Source organism: Vulpes lagopus, chromosome 3 (genome assembly GCF_018345385.1).
Source record: "Vulpes lagopus strain Blue_001 chromosome 3, ASM1834538v1, whole genome shotgun sequence".
In the NCBI taxonomy this organism is placed as follows: domain Eukaryota; kingdom Metazoa; phylum Chordata; class Mammalia; order Carnivora; family Canidae; genus Vulpes; species Vulpes lagopus.
In genome coordinates this window covers 97,057,340-97,070,010 of record NC_054826.1, presented here as the reverse complement: position 1 = coordinate 97,070,010, position 12,671 = coordinate 97,057,340, and the positions used below count along the sequence as shown (strand labels likewise).

General features: G+C 42.2%; 1 protein-coding gene across 2 annotated transcripts in view; it reads left to right on the top strand.

Moving 5' to 3' along the window:
• COL26A1 (collagen type XXVI alpha 1 chain) overlaps positions 1-12,671 on the top strand; it is a 164,230-nt gene that overhangs the window by 71,484 nt on the left and 80,075 nt on the right. The window contains exon 3 of one of the 2 annotated variants that reach the window (XM_041746900.1): positions 2,812-2,909. In XM_041746900.1, coding sequence (XP_041602834.1) covers positions 2,812-2,909 — 98 coding nt within the window. Of the gene's footprint in view, positions 1-2,805; positions 2,910-12,671 lie in introns of both variants that reach the window. The other variant, XM_041746899.1, reaches the window with a different exon arrangement.

Below are 12,671 nucleotides of genomic sequence, written 5' to 3'. Positions count from 1 at the left end.
GCATGTGCATGTGAGCATGAAAGCATAGGAGCATGTGTGTGCATGTGGGAGGGTGTGCGTATGTGACACTGTGTGTGTGTGTATGTGTGTGTGTGTGTGGTTACCCATTCCTTATCTATTTGTGCTCCTTAGACCCCGGCTCATCAACCCACTGATAGCTCATCAGGCCACTTGCCATAGGGAGTGGCGATGATGACACTGCTCCTCTACCAGCCCCATCCCTCTGGCCCTGTTGTAGCGCTTCCTGGGGGCAGTTGAGAGTCTAGCTCAACTAGACTCTGGTCTAGTTGTCCTGGTCCTAGCGTGGGTGTCTCTCCTGGCTTCTCACTGGAAGTTTCCTGCTCCTGGCTGCACACAGCCTCACCCCCCTCAGACCTCCAGGAGGAAGCTGGTTTGCCAGAATGTTCATGAAACATGAGTGAAAGGACTTTTTTAAAAAAGAGAAATTAGTGTAACAGGATTGTTCGGATTTAGCACAGTATTTCTGAAATCTGAGACGTGACTCGTGTGTTTTCCTGTCAACAGGGGCAACTCGAAATGTCACGCCTGCTGCTACCAATTAATTCATAATTTTTCCATTTGCCGATTAAGTTGCTTGGTGTCAGCAGATTTGGATTTTGTGAAGTCACATAGCTTTGCTCTCAAGAGGAAGATGTGCAAACGTGATCAAGCAGCGAAGTTTTAATGGTGCACACAAATCAAATAATAAAGCTAAATCTATCCCCCTTGTGAGATTGGGTCGTATGTTTGTGTGTGTGTGTGTGTGTGTGTGTGTGTGTGCATTGAAGTATGATTAACATTCCACCTTATGTCAGTTTCAGCTGTATAGTATTTGATATGATATTTGTATGTATTGCAATATGATCACCACAGTAAGTCTAGTTAACATCTGTCAGCACACACAGTTACAGAAATTGTTTTTCTTGTGATGAGATCTTTAAGATCTGCTCTCTTGGCAATTTTCATATATGCAACTCAGTATTATGAACTATAGTCACCATGTGGTACATTGCATCCCAGGACCTTTACATTTTATTTTACATCTGGAAGTTTCTACCTTTTGACCCCGCCTTCATCCATTTTGCCCACCCCTACCTGCCGACTCTGGCAACCACCAGCCTGTCTATATCTATGATCTTGGTTGCTTTTTTCTTAGATTCCATATATAAGTATGATCATCCAGTATTTATTTTTCTCTCTCGGACTTACTTCTCTTAGCATAAGTTCAACCCGGGTTCATCCATGGTGTCACAAATGGCAATATTTCCTTCTTTTTCATAGCTCAGTAACATTCCACCATGTATATAGACATCACCTTTTCTTATCCGTTTCCCCATCGATGGACACTTAGGTTGTTTCCATGTGTCAGCTCTTGTACATAAGGCAACAGTGAAATGGGGGTACAGGTATCTTTTCGAATTAGTGTTTTTATTTTCTTTGGATAAATCCCCAGGAGTGGATCAAATGGAAGTTCTATTTTTCATTTTTTGAGGAAATGCCATACCATTTTCCATAGCGGCTGCACCTGTTTGCATCCCCACCAACACTGCATGAGGGTTCCCCTTTGTCCACTCCTTGCCAACATTGGTCCTTTTTAGTGTTGTTGATGGTAGTAATTCTGACAGGAGTGAGGGGATAGCTCATTGTGGTTTGGTCACTTTTATGTCTCAAAGTTTAGCAAAACAGCCCCAAGCTTTTTTGCAAGAAAAATCTCAAAACTACAGGAGTGTGAAATTTTGCCCTGGAATCCACAGTGGTTTGCCAGGGGCAAGGGTCCCATGACTGGACGGTAAGTTTTCATTGACATGTCTCTCTCATCCACTAGGCTAATGATTCTCTCGAGGATGGGACTCAGTTCTATTAGTCCATGTATTAGTCTACTAGTATTGCATGTAGTTGGCACTCAATAAGTGTTCATTGGATGAATCAACCAAAAGAAATGATTGGGACAAATCATTGGAATATTGGAATTCAGTAACTTTTGAGTGATTGGAAGTTGTTCAGGTTCTAAGGATGGTTTTCTTTTCCTTCTTGGTCATCTTGGTTAATGTCTTAGCTCAGGATGCCATAGCAAAATATCACAGGCCAGGGGGTTTCAACAACAGAAATGTGTTTTCTCAGTCACTTTCCTAGAAATCCCTGCCTCCCTGGCCCCTTGCAGAATCCAGACAGCACATCTGCTCTGTTCAGTGGGAGGAAGCAGGTGGCTCTTCCCGTGGCTGTGGCATTGACTGGAAAGAGAGATCCAAATCCTGGGTCTTGGGGCCTCAGACCCAACAAGGCACCTGGTATGAATGGTGTAAGGTCCAGCCCACCCGCCTTCTCACTGGGTACTCACACAGCCTTTGCTCAGGTGTGTGCATGAGCTCAAAGAAATCTCTCACTTTCTCTGTCCTCTTCTCCTTACAAGGCCACCAGTTCTGATGGATTAGGGCCCCACCCTTATAATAACCTCCTATATACAAACACAGTCACATGATGGGGTGGGTAGGGCTTCAACATATGAATTCTGGGGACACAGTTCAGTCCATGGCAGATATTTTCCCATTGTAGGTGGCCATGCTTGAAGACTTGCAGGAAGGCAGAGCTGGGAGGGACTTTATAATGTGTTGGGTAACACAGAGAGGGGTGGTCACTTGCCCAGGGCTACACAGCCAGCAGGGCCAGGGCCAGGATGATGGGCTCCACTCCCCAGGAGGCTCCCAGAGGCCTGGGCTGGGTGCTCTCTGCAGAAGGGGGATGGCAGGTGGTGGGGGGAGCAAGTGGATGGGTGCTCACACTATCCTGATGCTGCTCTTGTGTTAGTTACAGGACTCTGATCAGACCCACATACAGAGTGTCCTACCGCACGGTGACAGCACTGGAGTGGAGATGCTGCCCTGGCTTCACCGGGAGCAACTGTGAGGAGGGTGAGTCTCCTGGGTTGTGGGGGGCCTGGGGAGTCCGGGACCAAGGGCTGGGCACCGGGTGCAGGGGGACGGGCTTCAGAGTCTCTGGGTGTTTCTACCACCCTGCCAGTGGGCACCGCAGTGAGGTCCCCATGTGCATCGGTTGAGTGGAGGAGCATCATGAGTCCTGGCCTAAGGGAGGGGTCTTTGCTCTGGATCCCACTCAGCCTGGAATGGAGGCAGGCAGAGCTGGCTACCGAGTCTCTGTTCAGCCGGCAGCCACGTCCGTTGTAGAATGAGGCAAACGGACCTGGTGGGCAGTGGGCGGGTTGTCCAGCCCTTCTGCCTGGCTGGAGCCCAGAGAGAGGAAGGGGGACAGGGGACAGGGCCCAGGGCCCAGGGCTGGGGTCTTCCTTCTGGGCCCCTGGACCTGGTCTCAACCTGCCTCTGCAGCCCGATGGGGCCAGACACCAGCACTCAGGTGGGTCAGGGGTGGCCGGCAGCGAATCCTAGCTGCGCTCACGGCCAGGGAAAGCAGGTCCTGCCCGACCGACAAAGTCACAAAGCATCTTGTTCCCCGTGTTAGCTGGCCAGCCTGGAGGCCCATGGGTCAGTTTTGTATTTGGAAATGGTGGTTTTCCATGGCGTTGACTTTCTGATTAAGAAAATTATCTTCCCTCATCTTTTTTGTGACCTAATACACTGACTTTTGGCTTATGTATCTGCTTTTATTTTTTTTTAAGATTTTATTTATTTATTCATGAGATACACACACACACACACACACAGGGAGAGAGAGACAGACAGAGAGAGAGAGAGAGAGAGAGAGAGAGGCAGAGACACAGGCAGAGGGAGAAGCAGGCTCCATGCAGGGAGCCCGATGCGGGACTTGATTCCAGGACTCCAGAACCACAACCTGAGCCGAATGCAGGAGCTAAACCGCTGAGCCACCCAGGGATCCCCCCATATCTGCTTTTATAAGTTAGGTAATTATAAAGTTCTAATAAGTTATAATATTTTGGGTACATGCTTCTGTTGTAAATGACCTAAGATTTTTGGGTTATAAATAAGAACATAACAGAATAATGACAGAATGGTAATTATAATGATGATGATGCCTTGCGGGGCCTGTGGCCCAATGTGGAGTTGAAGAAAGGCTTCAACGGTGCCACCTCTCCTGACTCAGAAGGTGCCTACTTCTCGGAGGGGAGCTGATGCACACTTGAGGGTGTAGAGCCTCCATGGGTCTCTCCTAGGAGAGGAAGCAGGTGGCTCTAGGTGGCTCCTAGGAGAGGAAGCAGGTGGCTCTAGGTGGCTCCTAGGAGAGGGGCAGGTGGGAGTGCAGGAGTGAGGGGAGGACTGGCTCCCCCCAGGTGATCAAGTGGGTGGCTGGATCCTATACTTGATGTGAGAGACCACCATTCACCCCCGATGCCTTGGGCCTGAGGCCCTGAGAGCCTAGATTTGGATCTACCTTTGTGGTCAAAGCTATGGCCATGGGGAGTGGAGAGCCACTTTCTCCCTCCCACTGAACAAAGCAGACATGCTGTCCAGATTCTACAAGGGGCCAGGCAGGCAGGGGTTTCTAGGGAATTGATGGATTTACCCTGAAGTAACTGGTGGAATAACTGAGTGAATTTTCAATGATCAATAAAATGAACCACATTGGGCTCTACCCAGTGATGTCCTGGGTAGGCTCCTCTCTCTGCTCATCTCTATTTTTTATTTAAAAAAATTTTTTTGAGATTTTTATTTATTTATTCATGAGAGACACACAGAGAGAGGCAGAGACACAGGCAGAGGGAGAAGCAGGCTCCCCATGGCGAGCCCGATGCAGGATTCGATCCTAGGACCCTGTGATCATGCCCTGAGCTGAAGGCAGACGCTCAACCGCTGAGCCACCCAGCTGTCCCTCTGCTCATCTTTAGAGGCCTTTGCTCAGCACTGGGAAGGCTTTGGGGGCCCCTCTCTCACCTGCCAGAGACTCTAAGCTCCCCACTGATCCCATCCTGGCCTCAGCTGGCTGTAATCAAGTGTTTTCATGTCTGCTCCCCACCCCCTCCCAACTGTCGCTCACCACCCTGCAGTCTGTCTGTTTCTTCTAAGGGTAACTGAGCCCGGCCCGAATAGGTCTCCTTCCTCCCTCCCCTGGAAACCACTGCAGTGCTGAAGCATGTACAATTTTAAATCTCTCTTCATGTTCTCTTTATTAAAGGACTGATCCAGTAAATGAAGTGTAAGTCTCAGATGTCTGAGTCATAAACCTCAGACAAATAGATAAAGAGCACATGTTTGATTGAACTCAGTGAATTAACCAGCAGCCTGGCAAAAGTGATTCAAAAGGGGATTCGAGACACTGATACAGATGCAGGCCACAGGGCTCTAGACCACCCTTAGGTCAGATAATTCACTGGGAGAACTCAAAGAGCCAAAAAGCAATTGCACTCAGGCTTGTGGTTTATTACAGCGAAAGGTGTGGATTCAAATCCTCCAGGAGAAGAAACCCATGGGACAGAGACCAGGATGGTTCAACACACAGCTGCCAGTTATCCGCTCCCTGTGGAGGCACGGACAGTGATGAACTCCTCCCAGCTAGTGTTAAACAAGTTGACAAAAATGCTGTGACCAGATGCTGGCAGGAGCCTAACCCTGTATCTCCCTAGGAATAGTGGTTCATATTTGTTAATTCAGGACCACAGTGACTTTATAGATCACGGCTACCATGAATAGGGAAAATTAACTGTGTCTAAGTATCTAGAACTATAGGTATATTTCTATATTTTTTCTTATTACAAAAATTAAGTACGTGTTCAGTACTTAGAAAAGGTGAAGACACCCAGAATCACACCTGCCAAGGCAACCTTGAGTGTCACTTTGGTGAAAAGCCTACAGATCTTTTTTTCTGTGCCTTTGGTTGTACTATTTTGATAACTTTCTTTTTCATATGATTTACCATGAATGTTTCTCCTTGTCAATAGATAGTTTTCTATAGCATTATTTTTCATGGCTGTAAAATTTGAATATACCCTTTATTATTATTTTTTAATATTTTATTTATTTATTCATGAGAGACAGAAAGAGAGAGAGAGATTGAGAGAGGGAGGCAGAGACATAGGCAGAGGGAGAAGCAGGCCCCATGCAGGGAGTCTGACGTGGGACTCGATCCCGGGACTCCAGGATCACGCCCTGGGCAGAAGGCAGACACTTAATCTCTGAGCCACTCAGTCATCCCAGGTATACCCTTTATTAACTAAACCCATACTGCAAGGTGTTTAAGTTGCTCCCAAATTTTAAATTATTGATGATATTACTGTAAACATCTTTTTTCTTTTTCTTTCTTTTTTATTTTTCTGACATAAAGTTTACATACTCTGATAGGCACCAATCTTAATTGAGTGTACACTTTGAGGAGTTTTTTTTTAAAGATATTATTTGTTTATTCATGAGAGGCAGAGAGAGAAAGAGAGAGGCAGAGACATAGGCAGAGGGAGAAGCTCCCTGCGGGGAGCCCGATGCAGGACTTGATCCCAGGACCTGAATCAAAAGGGAGATGCTCAACCACTAAGCTATCCAGGCGCCCCTAGGAGTTTTGATACATGTATGAATTAACATCACCTCCTGGAAAGTCCTCATCCCTTAGCAGCCACTGTCCTGATATCTATCATCAGAAATCAGTTTGGTCTATTCTCTGAACTTCATATAAATGAAACCATATAATCTATACTCTTGTGCATGGTTTCTTTCAATTAATATGTTGTTGAGATTTATTCATACTGTGATGTGTATATCAGTAGTTTACTAATTTTTATTACTGGATGTTATTCCATTGTGTAAATAAGCACAATATTATTTATGCGTTGTCCTGTGGATAGATCTTTGGATTGTCTCTAGTTTTTGGCTTTAAGAATACAACTTCTGCAAACATCCTTGTCTTTCTGTGAACATATGTTTTTATTTCCCCTGGGTTAATCCTACAAGTAGAATTGCTAGGTCAGGTTGTAAGTCTAGCTTTATAGGAAAGACCCAAACTGTTTCCTGAAGTGGTTTTACCAGGTTGCACTCCCACCAGCAAAGTGTGTCCCAGTTGCTCCTCATCATTGCCAACATTTGGTGTTGTCAGTCTTTTTCATTTCAGCTATTCTTGAGGGTGTGAAATGCTCTGTCATTGTGATTTTATTTTGTACTTCTCTGTTGAGTAATGATATTGAGCATCTTTTTTAAAAAAATATTTTATTTATATATTCATGAGAGACACAGAGTCCCTGCAGGGAGCCTGATGCAGGACTCAATCCCAGGACCCTGGGATCATGACCTGAGCCAAAGGCAGATGCTCAACCACTGAGCCACCCAGGTGCCCCTTGAGCATCATCTTGTATGTCTATCTGACATACTTACCAGCCATTCTTACATCTTTCCTTGTGAAGTATCTGTTCAAGACTTTTGTTCATTTTTAACTGGGTTGTTTAACTTGATAAGAAATAGCCAAATTATTTTCCAAAGAGGTTTTAACATTTGTTAGTCCCACAAGCAAAGTGTGTTTCAGTTGCTCCACATTCTAGCCAATATTTGGTGTGTTAGTCTTTTTAACATTAGCTGTGCTAGTGGGAATGAAATAAAATGAAATGCAGTTTCTTCTTTTTCAAGACTACTTTTACACTTTAGTCCTTTTGCATCTCCATAAAAACTTTATATAATTTAACAATGTCTGCAAAAAAAAAACAAAAAACAAAAAACAAAACTGTGATGGGGAGTAGGACTGTGATGAATTTATAGACCAATTTGGGGAGAATAGATATCTTAATGAGTCTCCTGATTCATGAACATAGTATAGCTCTCCATTTATTTAGGTACTTAATTTTTAGCTTCCAGAGTAGTAGAGGTATTGCTTGTCTCTTATTAAATTTATTTCTAACTGTTTTGTGGTTCTGGTATTTTTTGAAAAATGAGATTGCTTTCTAAATTTTCATTTCATACTTATTTTTCTCTTAGTATATAGAAATATATTTGATTTTTAACATTAACTTCATATGTAAAAACCATGCTAAATTCATTTATTAGTTCTAGTAGCTTATTTATAGATTTCTTTGGATTTTCTACATAAACTATTATGTCCTCTGTGAATAAAGATGTTTGCTTTCTTCCTTTCAATTATGAATGCATTTTATTTTATTTTTCTTGCTTTACTGGAGTGGCTACAACTTCTGGTAAGATGTTAAACAGAAGTGGGAGAATAGGTATAGTTGCCTTGTTTCTGATCATGGGTGGGGAGAAGTTCTCCATTTCAGTATCAAGTATGTTTTTAGTAGTATATTTTTTTCATATATGCTGTGTATCAGATGAGGATAGTCACTTTTAGTCTGAGTTTGTTGAGACTCCTTATCAAGAGTGGTGCTGAATCTTGTCAAATGCTTTTTTCTGCTTCTGTCCTGAGGTGATCATTTTTTAATCCTTTATTTTGTTAATATGACAAATTACATTGATTTGGAATACTAAACCAACCCTTTGTTCTTGGGAATAACATTATTATTACCAAGATCAACCACGTTTGGATGTATTATTCATTTTTCTATTTATTTTCTTTTTTTTAATTTTTTAATTTATTTATGATAGTCACACACAGAGAGAGAGAGAGAGAGAGGCAGAGACACAGGCAGAGGGAGAAGCAGGCTCCATGCACCGGGAGCCCGACGTGGGATTCGATCCCGGGTCTCCAGGATCACGCCCTGGGCCAAAGGCAGGCGCCAAACCGCTGCGCCACCCAGGGATCCCTATTTATTTTCTTTTTTAAAGATTTTTTTATTTATTCATGAGAGAGAGGGAGAACACAAGCAGGGGGAGAGGCACAGGGAGAGGGAGAAGCAGATTCCCTGTAGAGAAGGGAGCCTGATGTGGGGCTTGATCCCAGCACCTGGAGATTATGACCTGAGCCAGAGGCAGATGCTTGACCATCTGAGCCATCCAGATGCCCCATTTTTCTATTTCTGTATTTGATATTTATCTGTAAATTTCTTTCCTTGTAACATCTACCAGTTTTTGGTGATGAGGGAGGGTTATGCTGTTCTCATAAAAAGAATTGGGACAATTTCCCTCCTCCTCTATTTTATAAAATCACTTTTTTGTAAAGTAGTTGGTATTACTTTTTCCTTAAATATTTAATAGAATTCACAGTAAAACCATGAGGACCTGTAGTTTCTTGTGGGCAAGTTTTCTTTCTTTTCGTTTTCTTTTTCTTTTTCTTTTTCTCTTTCTCTTTTTCTTTTTCTTTCTTTCTTTCTTTCTTTCTTTCTTTCTTTCTTTCTTTCTTCCTTCCTTCCTTCCTTCCTTTCTTTTTTTTTTTTTTTGAGAGATAGAGAGTATGAGTGCTCTCATACTCTCATACACAGCCAAGCAGGAGGGAAGGGCAGAGAGAGAAAGAGAGAGAATCCCAAGTCAGGTTTGATCTCAAAACCCTGAGATTACACATGACCTGAGCCAAAATCAAGAGTCTGTGCTTAACCAACTGAGCCACCTAGGGACCCCTGTGGGGAAGATTTTGATAACAAATTTGTTTCCTTTAACAGATATATGGCTATCCATGTGTTCTATTTGTTTATTTTTTATGATTTATTTATTTTAGGGGGGAGGCAGAAGGAGAGGGAGAGAGATTCTCCAGCAGACTCCCTGCTGAGTACAGAGCCCAACACTGAGCCCTGAGATGACAACCTCAGCCAAAATCAAAAGTCGGATGCTTAACTGACTGAGCCACCCAGGCGCCTTGATGTGCTCTATTCCTTAATTTAATAATTATCTGTGCATTTTAAAAATCAAATTTACTGAGGTGTAACTGATGTACAACTTATTATGTATATATAATTTACACACACCAGGAGTGTACAGATCAGTAAGTTTTGACCCAATGAATAATTTTCTCCATAATTCTCTTCTCTCTGGTATTTTGTCCACCAACGTTGCCACAGCCTCCCTGAGCTCAGAGAGATTGCCATGTTGCACCTTGTTTTCTTCCTTCCATGAGCTCTGGTCGGGAAGGTGCCTCTAGGAATTGTCTCATTTGTTTTCTTCCCTCAGGAAATACTGTTCTGAATTGCCTCCTATTCAATGTCTACAAACATTTGTTTCATAAATTTTGTCCAATTTTCTAGTTTATGGTGGGGGAGCAAGTTCAGGATGAACTGATCTGCCATGACTGGAAGCAGAAATTGCACCTTTTCCTTTATTGAGTTTGTATTTATAGTTCTCTGTATTATTTCTTAGTAGTTTTTTTTAAAATTTTTTTTTATTATTTATTTATGATAGTCACAGAGAGAGAGAGAGAGAGGCAGAGACACAGGCAGAGGGAGAAGCAGGCTCCATGCACCGGGAGCCCGATGTGGGATTCGATCCCGGGTCTCCAGGATCACGCCCTGGGCCAAAGGCAGGCGCCAAACCGCTGCGCCACCCAGGGATCCCCTATTTCTTAGTAGTTTTAAAAAACAATATGCTTCCATTTATCTGCCCCACTGACCTTTGTGCTATTGATGCTGTATATTTACAATCTAAATATGTGAAAAGCCTCCCAGTTCAATAGTATAATTTTTGCATTAAACAGATTATCTTTTTAAAAAGGGAGGGAATGGGCACATGGGTGACTCAGTAGTTGAGTGTCTGCCTTTGGCTCAGGTCATGATCCTGGGGTCCTGGGATTGAATCCCACATCAGGCTCCCTCTGGGACCCTGCTTCTCCCTCTGTCTATGTCTCTGCTGCTTCTCTCATGAACAAATATATAAAATATTTTTTTAAAAAAGAGGAGGGAAGAGTCATTTCCAGTGATCTTTATTCTGCCTAGAGCTCTGAGCCTCCACTCAGTATCCCTTCTCTTTGAGCATGTCTTGTAGCGTGGTCTTCTTGTAGTGAATTCTCTCCACTTAAAAAAATTTATTATCTATTTTGCCTTAATTTATTTTTAATAGTCAATTAACTGATTAATTTGTGGCAAAATACACATAAGATTTACCATTCTAAACGTTCTGGAGTATACAATTCAGTGGTATTAAGTACATTCATAATGTTTTGCAAACATGACCACTGTCTAGTTCCAGAACTTTTTTCTCCCCCCTAAGGGAAACCCTATACCCATTAAGCAGTCATTTCTCATTCCTTCCTTCCTTTAGCCCCTGGCAACCACAAATCTGTTTTGTCTCTATCGATTTGCCTATTCTGGATATTTCATATAAATAGAATCATGCAATATGTGGCCTTTTGTGTCTGACTTCTTTTACTTAGCATAATGCTTTGAAGCTTCATCCAAATTGTGGCATATATCTGAATAATGAATAATATTCCATTATATGGATATACCACATTTTGTTTATTCATTCATCAGTTGATGGACATTTGGGTTGTTTCCACCTTTTGGCTGTTGTGAATAGTGCTGCTGTGAACATTCATGTACAAGTTTTGTTTGAACACCTGTTTTCGATTCTTTCTGATTTTTGCTTAGGATTGGTATTTCTGAGTCATACCATAATTCTGTGTTTAACTGGCAGAGGAGCTGCAAAACTTTTTTTCACAGTGGCTATACCATTTTACATTCTCACCAGCAATGTCCAAGGGTTACAGTTTCTTCACATCACCTCCAATACTCCAATTTTGGAATAATATTTTCATTGAGTTCATAATTCTGGGTTGATTTTTTTTCTTTCAGTACTTTAAACAGATTGTTTATTCCACTGTCTTTGGGCATCCATTGTTCCTGGTGAGAGGTCTGCTGTATTCATTTTGTTGTTTCCCTTCTAGAATGTGTCTTGTTTCCCCACCCTGGCTGTTTTCAAGATGTTTCATTATCCTTGTCTTTCAGCTGTTTGACTATGATGCTATCAGGTGAGATTTTCTTTTTTTTTTCCTTTTTTTTTTTCAGGTGAGATTTTCTTAATTCTGCTTGGGCTCCTTTGAGCATCTTGGGTATATAAGCCAGTGTGCTTTGTTGTTGTTGTTGTTTGTGTGTTTGTTTTGTTAGGGAAATTTTGTTCATTATTTTGTCAATATTTTTTCTTCCCTGTTCTCTCTTCTCTTCCTGAGGGTCCATTTGCTTATGTGTTAGATTGCTTGATAGTATCATCAAGGTTCTGCATTTTTCCCCTCTGTTCTTCAGTCTGGATAATTCTATTGATCTATCCTCCAATTCATTGACACTTCTGACGTCTACAATCTTCTGTTAAGCCCATTTCAGATAATGTTTTTTCAGTTCTAGAATTTTCATTTCTGTGTGTGTTTGGTTTATAGTTCCCTAATAAGATTTCTCCATTTATTCATTTACTATGATCATAATTTATTTTATATACTAGAGCTTATATATCATAGCTATTTTTAAAATCCTTGTCTTCTATTTCCAAATCTGGGTCATCTTAAGGTTTATTTGTGTTGATATTTTCTGTTGACTTAGGTCACAACTGCCCAATTTTTCTTTCTTTCCATGTTAATAACTTTTGCTTATATATTGGACACTTTGTTTTTAAGATTTTTATTTATTTGTTTTTGAGAGAGAGAGAGAGAGAGAGAGAAAGAGCATGTGGTTGGAGAGAGGCATGGGAGAAACAGACTCCCTGCTGAGCAGGCAGCAGATGTGGAACCTTGGGTTCTGGGATCATGACCTGAGCCAAAGGCAGATGCTTAATCAACTGAGCCACCCAGGCATCCCTCTATTGGACACTTTGAATGATAAGTTGTAGAGATGCTGGTTTCCTCGAAGAATGTTGATTTTTGTTCTAGTAAGCAGTTAAATTACTGTTTGTGAAGGCTTGGTTTTT